The sequence below is a fragment of the Drosophila navojoa genome, chromosome X (assembly GCF_054131105.1).
Source record: "Drosophila navojoa isolate 15081-1374.11 chromosome X, UAZ_NAV_1.0, whole genome shotgun sequence".
Taxonomy (NCBI): domain Eukaryota; kingdom Metazoa; phylum Arthropoda; class Insecta; order Diptera; family Drosophilidae; genus Drosophila; species Drosophila navojoa.
Window position 1 is genome coordinate 3,581,485 of NC_142895.1, and position 16,425 is coordinate 3,597,909.

The 16,425-nt window shown below is 44.0% G+C and overlaps 2 protein-coding genes and 1 non-coding gene across 5 annotated transcripts in view; 2 read left to right on the forward strand and 1 right to left on the reverse strand.

The window, feature by feature from the left end:
- Ptp10D (Protein tyrosine phosphatase 10D) overlaps window positions 1-13,189 on the forward strand; it is a 66,094-nt gene extending 52,905 nt beyond the window's left edge. The window contains exons 4-14 of one of the 3 annotated variants that reach the window (XM_089263161.1): window positions 900-1,181; window positions 1,365-1,412; window positions 2,848-3,520; window positions 3,573-3,997; window positions 4,059-4,490; window positions 4,579-5,976; window positions 6,585-6,602; window positions 6,703-7,385; window positions 7,881-8,139; window positions 8,213-8,341; window positions 12,377-13,189. In XM_089263161.1, coding sequence (XP_089119287.1) covers window positions 900-1,181; window positions 1,365-1,412; window positions 2,848-3,520; window positions 3,573-3,997; window positions 4,059-4,490; window positions 4,579-5,976; window positions 6,585-6,602; window positions 6,703-7,385; window positions 7,881-8,139; window positions 8,213-8,341; window positions 12,377-12,408 — 4,379 coding nt within the window. In that variant the 3' untranslated portion in view covers window positions 12,409-13,189. Of the gene's footprint in view, window positions 1-899; window positions 1,182-1,364; window positions 1,413-2,847; window positions 3,521-3,572; window positions 3,998-4,058; window positions 4,491-4,578; window positions 5,977-6,584; window positions 6,603-6,702; window positions 7,386-7,880; window positions 8,140-8,212; window positions 8,342-9,455; window positions 9,952-12,376 lie in introns of those variants that run through there. The other 2 variants (XM_089263160.1, XM_089263162.1) reach the window with 2 other exon arrangements.
- Window positions 125-195, forward strand: TRNAG-GCC (transfer RNA glycine (anticodon GCC)). Its single transcript has one exon. It is a non-coding gene; the product is annotated as a tRNA-Gly (tRNA).
- Window positions 13,190-14,747: 1,558 nt separating the features above from the next.
- Window positions 14,748-15,835, reverse strand: Vlet (COMM domain containing 10 protein valette). The gene is made up of 2 exons (XM_018108334.3): window positions 15,703-15,835; window positions 14,748-15,640 (listed from the first exon to the last, which is right to left on the reverse strand). The coding sequence occupies exons 1-2, from the start codon at window positions 15,732-15,734 to the stop codon at window positions 14,911-14,913; spliced, it is 762 nt and encodes a 253-aa protein (XP_017963823.1). The 5' UTR covers window positions 15,735-15,835; the 3' UTR covers window positions 14,748-14,910.
- Window positions 15,836-16,425: the final 590 nt, after the last annotated feature.

Consider the following 16,425-nt stretch of genomic DNA (forward strand, 5'->3'; position numbering starts at 1 on the left):
AATAAAACAAATCGTCTCCATTTAATACTATAAATAGACAGTCTAAGGCGAAGAGTGAAAAGATAGCCAACAGAAAGAGAGTTTAGCTTTAAGTCATTGCCATTTAAAATGCTTGAGACATCAAGCATCGGTGGTTCAGTGGTAGAATGCTCGCCTGCCACGCGGGCGGCCCGGGTTCGATTCCCGGCCGATGCAAGCCAATTTTTTTTTCGTCAGCTCGAGCTTTTGATGAGTCAAACTGAGCCGATCGAAATGCATACGTGAGTCAAATGTAATGTTAGATTAACAAAAAGGGGACTTTTGGGTCGACATGCAATGTCAGCAATGTATGCCATTCGCGAGTGTATCCAATAATATGTATATTATTACCCGTATACATTTCGATTAATTCCAATAATTAAAGTGCCGTTACGTTGTACGCAATCAAAAGAAACAACACACACTGCTACTCTCGTGCTGCCCCCTCTCTCTCTGCTCACATTAAAAGCTGTCAAAAGTAGAAAGTGAAAAATCGCTGCGCACAAAAACAAAAACCAGTTGCGCAGCAGCAGTAACAAAAACAAGATGCCATTAACAGAGCGACCACAAAGAGAGAGAGCGCGCGCACATTAGCTCTGCGGCTGTTGCTAAAAATAGATACTAGCAGCAGGCAGCGATTAAGCAGTAGCAGGGCAGCTACAGCGGCAGCGGCAGCGGCGGCGGCAGAGGCAGCGACAGCGACAGCGAGTTGAGCTTTGAGCAAGTGATCAACAGACATCGATAGGCTTATGGTAGTGTGTTCGCCTGAGACAATTGGGTGACGTAGGTTCGAAACTCGACGAAAACTTCAACTTTTTACTTTTTACTAATAACTAATTTAATTTAATTTTTTTTTTATTATTATTTTTTAATAATTCTAGCGCCCGACCCACCATCCAACTTATCCGTACAGGTGCGCAGCGGTAAAAATGCCATCATACTCTGGTCACCGCCCACACAGGGCAGCTATACGGCATTTAAGATCAAGGTGCTTGGCCTATCGGAGGCATCCAATAGCTACAATCGCACCTTCCAGGTCAACGACAATACATTCCAGCACAGTGTCAAGGAGCTGACGCCAGGTGCCACCTACCAGGTGCAGGCCTACACCATATACGATGGCAAGGAGTCTGTGGCCTATACGAGTCGCAACTTTACAACAAGTAAGTGAAATATTACCCAATTTCCCAATTTCAATTTATTTTCTTATCCGTGGTGTTGGTGCCTAAAACGTAACTAAAACAAACAAAAAACCATCTTTCATTCTTCTGCCCTTAACTTGTGTGCTTTTTAACGTAAATGTAACTAAAAAAAAAAAAAAAAACACTAAAATACAAAAAAAAAAGGTCGAAGGACGCGGCATAAAGAATTGCTGGATATCAAAATCTTGAGAGGTAAAGTAAAGCCCACATAACGGTTTCCCACTACTGCTGCATGCCAAGTGCATTTCAAGTAACTTTTAGTTGTATATGTTTTGATTAGTTTCTCTTTTTTTTCCATCTGTATATGTCTAACCTCAAAGCCTGCCTGAATCTCGTTTCTATTTATTTTGTATTTCGTCTTTTTTTTTTGGCAAAAAAAAAAAAAAAAAAAAAAAAACAACCCTGACCTAGGAGGGGCTCCGTTGGCAATGTTCCAAATTCATTTGGCTAGCCTCAAATTGCAAATATCCCTTTTGCACTCGCACCCCCGCACCCCACTCCAACGAGTCTATCCCTTTCGCTCGCCGAGCTACGCCAAGACCACAACAAAGTGCGACTACACACACACACACACACGCACATGCAAATCTGGTGTGAATCCGTGTGTCGACAAATACTACAGCACACGCACACACACAAAGTTGCACAAACCAGTATGTATATACACATGTATGTGTGTGTGGTTTGCCCTTCATGCTAATGCCTTGCATGCTCCTGCCATCTGGCAGCACTGGCAACATCTCTTGTCTGCCGTTAGAATTCCCAATTGGTTTTGCGTGCACAGCAAAAACTGCTTCAGGCAATATTGAGAAGACGAAAATTATTCTCGTATAAATAATAGCTAGAGAATAAATTAGTAAATTGAAATAAATAAAATCTGTCATAAAATATTTCTGAAAATATATTAAATTATTTAAAAAGGTTTTGTGAAATATTAGCTAGAAAATAAATTAGTAAATGAAAAGAAAGATAATTTATAATAAATAAAATAAAATAAAAGTCATAAAATATTTTTGAAAATTATATTAAATTATTTTAAAATGTGTAAAATAAATTTGTATTTTAGCTAACTTTGTAAAATAAAAATAAATAAAAATAAATTTGTATTAAATCATTATTATTTCTTAAATGTGAATTTAATGAGTGGATCCTTTAGTTATGCGGGAAGAGTAGAGTAATTGGGGTCTGGGTAATACCACGTAATACGCTCACTATGACATATACATGTAACTATTATTGTTTATCTAATTGTTAATTTTTTTTTTTTTTTTTTTATATACCATAACCTCACACACCTAAACACGATATTCGGGACAGCTTTTGGGTATTTCTCGTAGTTGTATATTTTATGTTCATAAATTCTTTAACTCATCATCCATATATTTTATATAATACATAATTTTTGTATATTTTAACTCGAACTCTAACCACTGTGCATGTGAACAGCCCATATATCTAGACATACATATATATTTACAATTATATATATATATATAAATATCGCACCCCTATACCCTATACATATATACTTTAGACGAAATCTGTTGGCCACATTAACTAACAAATTGCAATTCGGTTGCATTGTTATTCTTCTTCTTACACTATTTACATCTTCTTCGTGCCGTAGAACCAAATACGCCGGGGAAATTTATTGTATGGTTTCGTAATGAGACAACGCTGCTGGTGCTCTGGCAGCCACCGTATCCGGCTGGGATTTATACGCACTACAAGGTGTCCATAGAGCCGCCCGATGCCAATGACAGTGTGCTCTATGTGGAGAAGGAGGGCGAACCGCCGGGTCCGGCTCAGGCGGCATTCAAGGGACTCGTCCCTGGACGTGCCTACAACATTTCCGTGCAAACCATGTCCGAGGATGAGATCTCATTGCCAACAACAGCGCAATATCGAACGGTGCCATTGCGTCCACTCAATGTCACCTTCGACAAGGACTTCATCACATCGAACTCGTTCCGGGTGCTCTGGGAGGCGCCCAAGGGCGTTTCCGAGTTCGACAAGTACCAGGTGTCCGTTGCCACGACGCGTCGTCAATCGACGGTGGCGCGCAGCAACGAGCCAATCGCTTTCTTCGACTTCCGCGACATTGCCGAGCCGGGCAAAACGTTCAATGTGATTGTGAAGACGGTGTCCGGTAAGGTCACCTCGTGGCCGGCCACTGGCGATGTCACACTGCGGCCGCTACCCGTGCGCAATTTGCGCAGCTTCAACGATGACAAGACCAATACGATGATCATCACATGGGAGGCGGACCCGGCTAGCACACAGGACGAGTACCGCATTGTGTAAGTAGAGAGAAGATTCTAAAAGACGTAATACTAACCTGCTCTGCCTTAGCTACCATGAGCTGGAGACATTCAATGGGGATACGAGCACCCTGACCACAGACCGCACGCGCTTCACCCTCGAGAGTCTTTTGCCGGGCCGCAACTACTCGCTCTCCGTGCAGGCGGTGTCCAAGAAGATGGAATCGAATGAGACGAGCATCTTTGTGGTCACCCGCCCGTCGTCGCCCATCATTGAGGATCTGAAGAGCATACGCATGGGCCTCAACATCAGCTGGAAGAGCGATGTCAACTCGAAGCAAGAGCAGTACGAGGTGCTCTACTCGCGCAATGGCACCAGCGAAGTGAGCACCCTCATCACCAAGGAGTCTCGCTTGGTCATCAAGAATCTGCAGCCAGGCGCCGGCTATGAGCTCAAGGTCTTTGCTGTCAGCCACGATCTACGCAGCGAGCCGCACGCCTACTTCCAGGCAGTCTGTAAGTATTACCACATCACTGAAATACCTCAATAATCTGCAATCTCATTATCCTTGGCCAGTTCCCAATCCGCCACGAAACATGACCATCGAAACGGTGCGCAGCAATTCGGTGCTCGTTCATTGGTCGCCGCCAGAGAGCGGAGAGTTCACTGAGTATTCCATACGCTACCGCACCGATAGCGAACAGCAATGGGTGCGATTGCCCAGCGTACGCTCCACGGAGGCGGACATCACGGACATGACCAAGGGCGAGAAGTACACCATCCAGGTGAACACGGTTAGCTTTGGCGTCGAGAGTCCCAATCCACAGGAGGTGAACACAACCGTGCCACCGAATCCCGTCTCCAATATCATCCAGCTCGTTGACTCGCGAAATATTACACTGGAGTGGCCCAAGCCGGAGGGTCGAGTCGAGTCCTACATTCTGAAATGGTGGCCCACCGATAATCCAACTCGTGTCCAAACCAAAAATGTCTCCGAGAACAAATCGGGTAAGTGCCGAAGACGAATCTCTGCTTAAGGATAGGGAAGAGCCCATACTAATCCGAATCCTTTTTCTCTCCCCCCTACCCCCTGCAGCTGATGACTTGTCCACTGTACGGGTGCTGATTGGTGACCTAATGCCGGGTGTGCAATACAAATTCGATATACAGACGACATCGTATGGCATTCTGTCGGGCATAACGAGCCTCTATCCGCGCACCATGCCCCTCATCCAGTCCGATGTGGTAGTGGCCAACGGGGAGAAGGAGGATGAACGAGATACGATAACGCTGAGCTATACACCGACGCCTCAGTCCTCGTCCAAATTCGATATCTATCGCTTCTCGCTGGGCGATTCGGAGATCAAGGAGAAGGAGAAGCTGGCCAACGATACGGATCGCAAGGTTACCTTCACGGGTCTGGTACCGGGACGCCTCTACAACATCACCGTCTGGACGGTGAGCGGAGGCGTTGCCAGTTTGCCGATACAGCGACAGGATCGCCTCTATCCGGAGCCCATAACACAGCTGCATGCGACAAATATAACGGATACGGAAATATCGCTGCGCTGGGATCTGCCCAAGGGCGAGTACAACGACTTTGACATCGCCTACCTGACAGCCGACAATGTGCTGGCCCAGAATACGACCACGCGCAACGAGATCACCATCAGCGACCTGCGTCCGCATCGCAACTACACATTCACCGTAGTCGTGCGCTCCGGCACGGAGTCCTCGGTGCTGCGCAGCAGTGCTCCGCTCTCCGCCAGCTTTACGACGAACGAGGCGGTGCCAGGGCGCGTCGAGCGCTTCCATCCGATGGACGTGCAGCCGAGTGAGATTAACTTTGAGTGGTCGCTGCCGTCGAGCGAGGCGAACGGCATCATTCGGCAGTTCTCGATTGCGTACCAGAACATCAACAACCAGACGGACTCGGGCGTGCAGGACTTTGATTCGGAGGAGTCCTTTGGCGTTATACGCAACCTGAAGCCCGGCGAGACTTACGTATTCAAGATTCAAGCCAAGACGGCCGTTGGCTACGGCCCGGAACGGGAATACAAGCAAACGATGCCCATTCTGGCGCCACCACGTCCCGCCACCCAGGTGGTGCCCACCGAGGTGTACCGCAGCTCATCGACCATACAAATCCGATTCCGAAAGAACTACTTCTCCGATCAGAATGGACAGGTGCGCATGTACACGATCATCGTGGCCGAGGATGATACAAAGAATGCGTCCGGCCTGGAGATGCCCAGCTGGATGGATGTGCAGTCCTATAGCGTCTGGTTGCCCTACCAGGCCATCGATCCGTACTATCCATTCGAGAACCGTTCCGTCGAGGACTTTACCATCGGCACCGAGAACTGTGACAATCACAAGCTCGGCTACTGCAACGGGCCGCTCAAATCGGGCACCACCTATCGGGTCAAGGTGCGCGCCTTCACCGGCCCCGACAAGTTCACGGACACCGCCTACAGTTTCCCCATACAAACAGGTGAGACGGTAGTTGGGAGCTGTTCACGTATCTACGTAGAGTTCTCATCTCACATGCACTGAACTAACTCGTAGGACATTAAGTAAAGTGCAATGAATGCTCAATGATTGATTGACAGCAGGAGTGAGTGAGTTGAGAGGGGGACTAATAGGCAGATTGACTGATTAATTGAGTGATTGACCTACAAACTCATTGACTGACTTATTGGTTGCTTCTAAATTTGACTGATAGATTGACCAAATAATCAAGTGATTGACTGCCTGACTCACTGACTGATTGATTGACCGATTGACTGAGTGGTACATTGAAAGATATATTGACTGATTGCTGACAGATTGACCAGTTGATTGAGTGATTGACTCTTGCATTAACTTCCTCCGAGAGTAATTGAGTACAGATTGACAGGTAGATTGACATATTCGTTGATTGATCCGCACTACTCAAGCAATTGAGCAATAAATCAAATGATTCATTGACTCACTGACGGATTATTGATTGATTGACTGTTTCATTCATACATAATAAATAACTAATCCAATTGCAACTTGTATTTAATCCGATTCTAATCCATGTCTTGCCTACGGCATGCTCTATAATCACATTTATAGAGCTGCTGAGCTCACCGGGTAAGCCGTTTATCCAGGATAAACCAATTCAACTACGATTGAATGTAACTAATCCAATCTCTTTCTTTGTCACTCTACCTCGCTGTCGCGCTCATTGCAGATCAAGGCAACTCGACGGTTATTGTGGCCGTCACAGTGCCCCTGACGATTATCGTCGTGCTGCTCTTCACGGTGCTGTTCTACAAGAGGCGTCGCAACAATTGCCGCAAGACCACGAAGGACTCGCGAGCCAATGATAATATGTCCCTGCCGGACAGCGTCATCGAACAGAATCGTCCCATTCTGATCAAGAACTTTGCGGAGCACTACCGGCTCATGTCGGCCGACTCGGACTTCCGTTTCAGCGAGGAGTTCGAGGAGCTGAAGCATGTCGGCCGGGATCAGCCCTGCACATTCGCCGACCTGCCCTGCAATCGGCCAAAGAATCGCTTCACCAACATTCTGCCCTACGATCACTCGCGCTTCAAGCTGCAGCCCGTCGACGACGACGAGGGCTCTGACTACATCAATGCCAACTATGTGCCCGGCCACAATTCGCCGCGCGAATTCATAGTCACCCAGGGGCCGTTGCACTCCACACGCGACGACTTCTGGCGCATGTGCTGGGAGAGCAACTCCCGGGCGATTGTGATGCTCACCCGGTGCTTCGAGAAGGGCCGCGAGAAGTGCGATCAGTACTGGCCCAACGATACGGTGCCCGTCTTCTATGGCGACATCAAGGTCCAAATACTCAACGATAGCCACTACGCCGACTGGGTGATGACCGAGTTTATGCTGTGTCGAGTAAGTAGCCTCAGCTTCCGTCTAGCCCCTTATTGAATCTCACTTGACTGGGATTCATATATCGAGCTGATCTTTCACTTTACCAAGGTATACCTCGGAGCTCTACCTTCTTTCCCATCTCTCTTTCTCTCACTCTTTCTCTCTCTCTCTTTCTTCAGTTCTGATTGTCTTTTCGACATTTCCTACACTCACTTTACCAAGGGATCTATCGGAGCTCTACTCCCTCCTCTCCCCGTCTCTTCCGTTCAGCTCTGACTGATTTTTGCTACATTTCCTGTATTCAAGAGATATCTCGGAGCTCTTCTCCCTCCTCTGTTCAAGTTTAACGCTTCTTGCGATATTTCCTAGAGTTTTAACTCAACTACTTTAGCCCTATATTCCCTCCTGAGCTTCTGACACTACCCTACACTATATAACTCTGCCTCTTCTTTATGCTCACCCTCACTCACTCACCCTCTCACTCTCTCCCTCTCTCTCTCTCTCGCTCACCTACAGGGCAGTGAACAGCGCATCTTGCGGCACTTCCACTTCATCACATGGCCCGACTTTGGTGTACCGAATCCACCCCAGACGCTCGTCCGTTTCGTTCGGGCATTCCGAGATCGAATCGGCGCCGAGCAGCGTCCCATTTTGGTGCACTGCAGCGCTGGCGTTGGCAGATCCGGCACCTTCATCACACTGGATCGCATACTGCAGCAGATCAATACGTCCGACTATGTGGACATCTTTGGCATAGTCTATGCCATGCGCAAGGGTAAGACCACTCTCTCTCTCTCTCTCTCTCTCTGTCAGCTCCCAGTTAATCCAACTCCAATCCCATTATGCAGAGCGCGTCTGGATGGTGCAAACGGAGCAGCAGTACATCTGTATACATCAGTGCCTGCTGGCGGTGCTCGAGGGCAAGGAGAACATTGTCGGACCGGCCCGTGTCATGGACGACAACGAGGGCTTCGAAGGTAGGTGCGGCGATTCACGTAGGATCCGTTGTTGCCTGGTGCTGGGCCGCTCGTTGCGAAACGCCTCGTTTCTTTTAACACTAACCCACAAATGCTGCACAGAATTTGTGCTTAGTTTTTTTTTTTACTGGAAGTACTCTGCTCACAAGTGTGAGCAAATGTGTGCTAGAACGTGAAGGGCACGACTTGCAGATACCCTGTACACGAAAATATCACAGAAGGAGTTCGATTTGAGAGAATAATTAAGTGCATTATACTACTGAGAATAGACAATATATTCGATATATATAAACACAATAATTGATAGACTCATGTTATCGATAGGTATCGATTGCAAGTTAAGACAGCCTATCGTAAAGATTTGATGAACAAAATGTTTCTGGTCTATATGAATAGTTTTTAGGCCATGGAAAAGTAGATAAAGCTAGAGGATATATGTAGATATATCGATAAATACACATTTTAGTCAATTGATTTATGGAAGAGATGAGTCTGAGGATTTAATAGTTTGATGTCATACAAGCAATATTTTCGTTTTTAATGTGCAATAAATTATTGATAGCATGTACATCGATAAATATCGATGGCAAAACGTGGTTTCCATGAAGATTTTAAATGCTATTCGTATAAGCAATGCAAATTTATGATTATCCATTGCCATTTTGTAGCAGACTATTGTCTACTTCTTCTGTATACGTAAAATCGATAACTATCGATAGAATGCTGATGCAGCTATGAGCTATTTAGTGGTATTTAATAAGAATCTCTACGAATCTACGTTTCAATCAAGCAACTTATTAGGAAATATAGAGATGCAGTGTATTATCGATAAATATCGATTGACAGCATAGCCGCTAAATAGCCGTTCATCATCCCAATATGATGTGATATGAGGAACTATTATCTATGAACTAGTCAACTGAATAGAGTTTATAGGGTATCTACTAGTCGTGCACACTCCACACGTGAGCAGAGCTCATTTTATACACATTTTGGTGCTGGGTTCGGCGACATAACTAACAAAAATGCAAATTTCTTCTAACACACACACACATACACACCAACACATTGACACACACACACACGCACACATGGCATATGCGTGTGCAAGTAGGCGAAGATGGTCAACTGGAGGAGCATGGCGCCATATTGGCGACCATCGAGGAGCAACTGCACCACCAACTGGAGGCAATCGATGACGAGAACGCGGCGATCCACCACGACGAACAGCAGCCGCTGACGAGCAGCAGCTTCGGTAACACCAGCAACGGACTGGGCCTGGGGCTGGGTTTGGGCTTGGGCTTGGGCATGGGCATGGGCATGGGCATGGGTCTCGGCTCCAACTCGATGAGCTCGTTCGGCGTCGATGCGCCGGACAGATGACATTCGGCGGTTGTCAACCAGAGCGATAACAACAACTCGGTGGTTATCGTGCTGGTTGACAACAAGCCCAGCTCGATGATCTGCAAGGAGGGCAGCCGCGTGGACATCGACTCCAAGGAGGGTGTGCAATCGCAGCAGTCGGCAGCGCCCATCATGACCAGCTCGCTGCCGCCGAATGGCTACAATACGCTCCAGCATCGTCGCAAATCCCAATTGATCACGTTCAGCGCCAGCTCCAGCGACATCAAGAACAGCCTCAGCCATGAGCTGATCACGGCCAGCGGCCGGCTGAGCTATGCCGAGGAGCAGCAGCAGTCGGCGGCGCCTGCCACGCCCACTGCATCGACTCCGACTGGTGAGCAGGAAGTCTATAGCAGGCGTTCGCTCGAGATGGGCGAGGAGCTCGCACTGCAGCTGGAGGAGGACGAGGAGGGCGAGGAGGAGGAGGAGGAGGAGGCGGAAGAGCAGGCCCAGGAGGCGGTAGAGCAACAGCAACACCAACAGCAACAGCCAGACGAAGAGGACGACGAGGAGGTGGAGGACGGGCTAGTTGTCGAGGATGTGGAGGATGTGCTCTACATGCACGACGAGTTCGAGACGCACATCGACGCCAAGTCAAACAATGCCAACGACGACAGCGGCGGCGGCAGCTACGAGGATTCCCATGCGCTGCACAGCTCGCTCGGCGGCAGCAATCGGAATAGCCTGGAGAAGGACGACGACGACATCGAGGTGGATGTGATTAGCACCGATGTCAGTTGCTATGATCAGCTGCTGGGCAGCAGCTGCAACACGCGCCACGGCGACGACGACGATCTGGCAACGCTCATCGGCGACAGCGATCACCTGGTGAAGGGGCAAAAGGGTCACGCTGCCGCAACAGCAGCAGCTAACGGTGGTGCCGGTGGTGTTGGTAATGGGTTGGGTAATGCCGCTGGGCATGGCGGCATGGGCGGCATGGGGGGCGGCGGCGGCGCAGCAGGCAAATGCGCTTTGGAGCCGGGCTCAAACGTTGGCAATGGCAATGGCGGCATTATCTATGCCAATCCGTTTATGGGTTTGTAATACGCTCTCTCTCTCTCACTCTCTAGCTTACCTACTTCTCTCTGTCTGTCTTTCTCTCTCTCTCAGTCTATCTCGCTCTTGCATGCTTAACACACTTAAAGCTAACTCTTTCTGCTGCATGTTTCACGTTGTATTTGTTGTTGTTATTATTATTATTATGATTATTATTATCATTATTATTATTATTATTATTGTTGTTGTTGTTGTTGCTGTATGTTAGCTTGCTTTATTAATTTTAGTTATAATACCCTTGCAGCAGGGCATATGGGCTTTATATATTGAATCTATTATAGAAAATACAGTAGAATCCGGCTATAACGACTCCGCTTAGAGCATTCGTACGGTTCTTGCAGCGAAAATTTTGGTCCCTAGGCAAAGTTAACTAAGTAAACTTATATGGTTATAGCGTATTTCGGATATAACGACGGACCTTTGAGCGGATTTCATTGTATATATTTATCAATTTTAAGTCAATTTCGTCTGTTTGAACTAAGCAAATCTTTTGAGTTCCTAGGCAGTGTATAGTTATAGTCGATTTTAGCCGTGCTTAAACTAAACAATTTTGGGTGTATGCAACGTCCAAAAGCGAATGGATGGATGGATTTCAGACGGACGGACGGACGAGCGGACAAGCGGAGAGACCAATAGGCAGACAAGCAGAAGTACAGAAGAAGGGACAAGGAAACGGACGGACAGACAGACAAATAGATAGACGAACAGAGAAGCACAAGTACAATGGGATGGGCGATTAAACGAACAGATGAACGGACAGGCAGAAAGACGGACGGACAGACAAGTAGAAGAACAGACGAACGACCGAACAGGCGGATAGACAGACGGACGGACAGGCGAATGAAGCAGAAGTACAGGTGGACGGGGGAACAAACGGATCGGACGGACAGACAAGTAGAAGTACAAACGAACGGCCGAACAGACGGATGGAAAACGGATAGACGGACGGACGGACAGACGGACGGACAAACGGATAGATGGACGGACAGGCGGATGAGCAGACAAACAAGCAGAAGTACAATCAGAGGGACGAACAAACGGGCATATGGAAGAACAGACAGACAGACAGACAGACAGGCAGACAGACAGACAAGCAGACAGACAATTAGAAGTACAGACAAATGGTCGAGAATACGGAAAAGCACACGTACATACGACCAATATAGTTAAGATCGACTGCCTATTGACTACTCATAGACTAATCATGATATATGGAATTATGCATATATGTAGAAAAAGCCAAAAATGCTGAGCTGAGTTCATAGCTAGAGCTATAAGTATAGGGGCGTGGCAAGTCGTAATACGTATATACAGATTGCAGCATAGATTTTTAGTGCGAGTATTATGTAGTCAGTCAAGCCCGACTGCACAGCTCTTCTAATTCTTAGCAGAGACAAACTTTCGTATCTTAAGCCAAAGTTATCCGAGATATCACATATATACATATTTGATCACACATCTCTCTGTCTGCAAGGGTATTTGAACTTCGGTCTGACGAAGGCGTTTTCATGTTTTTGCTTGCTCCACTAAAATGATATTTTCTTAACATATGCTAATATTAGATAATGCTTGCAGATGACGAGGGCATTGCGGAATCGGGCATGTAAGCTGAACGATTGATGATTGACACGATAGCCACGCCCACAACTGCAACACCACCTACCCTAACCCACACGCCCACCTGCAACCGAAACGTAGAAGCAATGCGATGAATCCGATGTGGCAAACTAAATAATTAAATTTTTACTTAAGATCAACTCGATAAGTAACGCTTGATATTATGCTATCGATATAGCCCATATACAATATATATATACATGCATACATACATATATGTATGTATGTAAGTATATCGTACGACTTGTCTGGATTGGAGCACTTTTTCTATATATGTAAATGTGGGGAAAATATTCAAAAATTTGAGAGAAAAACGATTTCAAAGTCGAAGAGCTATATATATGTATATATCGATATATCGATATATATAGAGAGATATAGGGCGTTGCAACTTTTCTTCCAAATACAATACTATATACCCTTGATATATAGATATATATACATATATATATCAATCCAATCCTGTCTCGTCTTGTACTCTGTAAACGCTGCTAATGGAAACTACCGATATTATTATTATTATTATTATTATTATAAAACTAATTGTCAAAACAAAAGAAATGAATACGAAAAAAAAACTTATTTTTATCGCTAGCCACAATTTTTTTGTAAACATATACATATACATATATATATATATATATATAAATCTATATGTAACTTCCAATTTTTTGTACACTAAATGTTAGTTGAAGACGAAGAGGAGAACGAGCGCTAAATGGTTTTTTATATACATATACTATACCATATATATATCTCCATATATATGAAGTAACTAAAAGAAAGTTAAGCACTGCTTACGATATATATATATACGATATACGATATATATATATGTATAACACATTCTTGTGTACATATACGTAAAATGTATAATGTAAAAATTGCAATATTTCAGTTACATAGTTTTAAACAATATGATAAAGCAAACAATTTGTATCAATCTAATTTTTAATATATTTCTATTTTTTTTTTTTAATTGATAAACTATATATATAAACATTACCTTTGTATATGTGTGTAATTTTTGATGTATGTGTATGTGCTACTTTAATATTGTTTAATTATATAGAATTTTATTTAAAAAAGAAAAAGAAAAAAATTATAAGTTTTTGTGTTTATTTTTTATTTTCAAGCAAATTTTCCGTTTTAAAATAATGTTCAAGCTAACAGCGCGCAGTACTGTAATGCACAAGGCGCTGTTAGCCTAACAGACACAATACAACGTTTAACATGCAACATGTAAGCTAGCAGCGCGCGGTACTGTTCAACGAAAGCACAAGGCGCTGTTAGCTCAAGAGAAACACATGTAATGACACATAATAGAAACCGTACACCGAGCAACAGCAACAACAACAAGAATAACAACAAAAGCACAAATGACCAACGCATTACTGCCAGGCGATAATCATTTACACAACAAAAAAAACAACAGAATTTCGTTAATGGTTTTTGTATGAATGCATACAACTGCATACAAATAATGTAAAACAACCGAATGTTAATGTAGCCTCTGTAGCTTAACAGTAAGCGAATAAACATAAGCATTTAGCCGGTGCCAAAACACACTCAACACACACACACTCAAACACATAGACTCACACACACACACACACGAAAGTAGCAAGCAGAAAAGAGTAACTAAAAACTAACAGTAACAATAAACATTTAGCAATAGGAAGAGAGAAACAAATATAACGAATGTAGTATAATTTCAGTTGCCAACACACAATTGGTTCCAGCTTAGTTGAAATTAGTTGATAATGTGCAATAGAAATGTTTTGCTTTTAGTCTAGGAAACAGGAAAAAGTTATATATACTATATGGAAACAACGATCCCCCATTGACCCACAGGCCACAAATGTGCAATTCACACTAAAAATAAAAAATTAATTGAAAACACACACACACACAAACCTAATTACTTACGAGTATAAACTAAATACATATGCATGAATGAATAACTAACAAGTCTGCAAGAGTTTCGACTTGATATACACATATACATATTTTATACATAAACGAAAATACATATGCATATACAATATATACATATATATATATAAAAAGGTACATCTATATCAGTGTAATAATTTGTAATGTTTATCAGTAGAATTATGAAACAAGCAAAAAAAAACAATGAAATGCATATTAAAAAGCAAGAAAACCAAAACCAATTCTAATTTCATTTCAAATGTCAACGGCTCACATCGATGGGCCGCACAACTTAACGAAAGTTAAACGTTATCAAACACTTTTCCGACTTTTGCGATGTTAGCTATCGTTATTGCTATCGATTGCACTTATCCCTATTTGATTTGCTGCGTTATTTGAATGCAATTTTATTGTAGCTCATTTCTAAATAAAATTAATTTAAATTACGTAAAAAAAAAAAAAACAAATTTAACAATTTAATATATACATAAGTCTTACAAACAGCCTGCGCTAATGCTTGGGGAATATTGCATAAATATGGGTCGAATTCAGTTCATTCAGTTCTCGTTCTCGTTGCCTTTCATATTCGCCAATGTGGCATCCAGCTCCGATTGAATGTGTTCGAACTGATTGAACAGCTGCAGCAGCTCCGGCTGCGTCATCTCAAAATTAATATCCTCGCCGGCGGCCGTCTTCAGCTGGAGTACAGCCAGCGCGGTCTTTTCGCGCTGCTGGCAATGCGAGGCAATCTCCACATTCAGCTTCCATGCCATATCCTCAATTACATTCGACTCGTATCGCTCGCTGGCCAAATTGTTGAGCATGGGTGTCGTCTGCCTCACCCATAGCCGCAGAATGGCATCGATTTTGGCCTCATCCTGCAGTTGGAGTTTCTCACGCAGCTCGCGCTGCAAATGACTGGGCTTGATGATAAACGTTGAAATGCGTCGCAAAATATACGAGAACGTCTTGATCAACAGCAAAAAGTCTGCCCGGGGTACGCCCACCAAGCGCTCCAGCTCCTCCAGTGTATATTCAGGCTCGCTGCTCGTGTGGCTCGTCTCAATGCTGCTGCCCGTGCGCTCGGTGGTTGTGACACTGGTGCCCACTGTCGTGCTGCCTGCGGCACTACCCGAGCTATTAGCTGTATTCGCTACGCCAGCGGCCGAGGCAGCAGAGGCAACTGCAGCAGAGCTCCCCGGACTCATCTGGCGGTGGACGTAGAGCAAAACTGTGGTGAACGTATCATAGGGCAGAGCATTGATGATTTTGATTCCTTCGCGTGCGCTGAATGACAAATGTAATGCACGTGAGTGATAATTCACATGAATGCATCTTAGATAAATTACCGCTCGGTTATTTTAATCCAGTTAATACTCATTTCAATTAAAAAAACATAAACACCAAACAGAGAAATGCATAAAAAGCGCTGTCAACTCTGTGCAGGCTCGGTATCAGGGCTGCATTTGCTTAACATAGCCAATATGATTTAACATTCTGTTAGTAAACGTCGGCTGCAAGAAGCCGCGCTTTTGTCTATTTGAAGACAACATCTGACGACGGCATTCGGGTGTAAGTTGTTGTTTATATTAAATATATATAAACAACCCCGAATCTGAGAATAATTAAAAAAAATGCTCTATGCATACAAAGTTTCATATACTTAAATTAACAATATGAGTTCCCATTGTTTTTATATATTTTTATGTTGAGATCTTAGTTAATGGTACCAATACAGTTATTTGAGAACAAGCTAGGACTATGCTAGGACGATCTCATACAATTGATTCGTTATAACTTATTAACATATACAAAGTATAGAGCAAAAGGATATCATTTCTAAATATAAAATTCAAATACTATCAACTCCTTTTTATCGAATTAGAAATTTCACTATATAAAATTATAGTAAATATTATTTATTCAATGTTAGTACTAGAATATATGCAATATACTAATTGTGTGTTTATTTATATTAATTTTCGGAGTTAATCAAATCAAATACGATTAAAGTCCACCTACTATCAAAATGTGTACAAAGCCGACTATCGATAAATAGCTCGATAGTTTTA

Excerpts from the sequence above, each read along its gene's own strand:
- Vlet (XM_018108334.3), bottom strand. The coding sequence starts at position 15,734 with ATGAGTATTAACTGGATTAAAATAACCGAGCG. Across the intron at positions 15,641-15,702 it reads TGGATTAAAATAACCGAGCG|CGCACGCGAAGGAATCAAAA; the intron begins GTAATTTATCTA and ends TTTGTCATTCAG.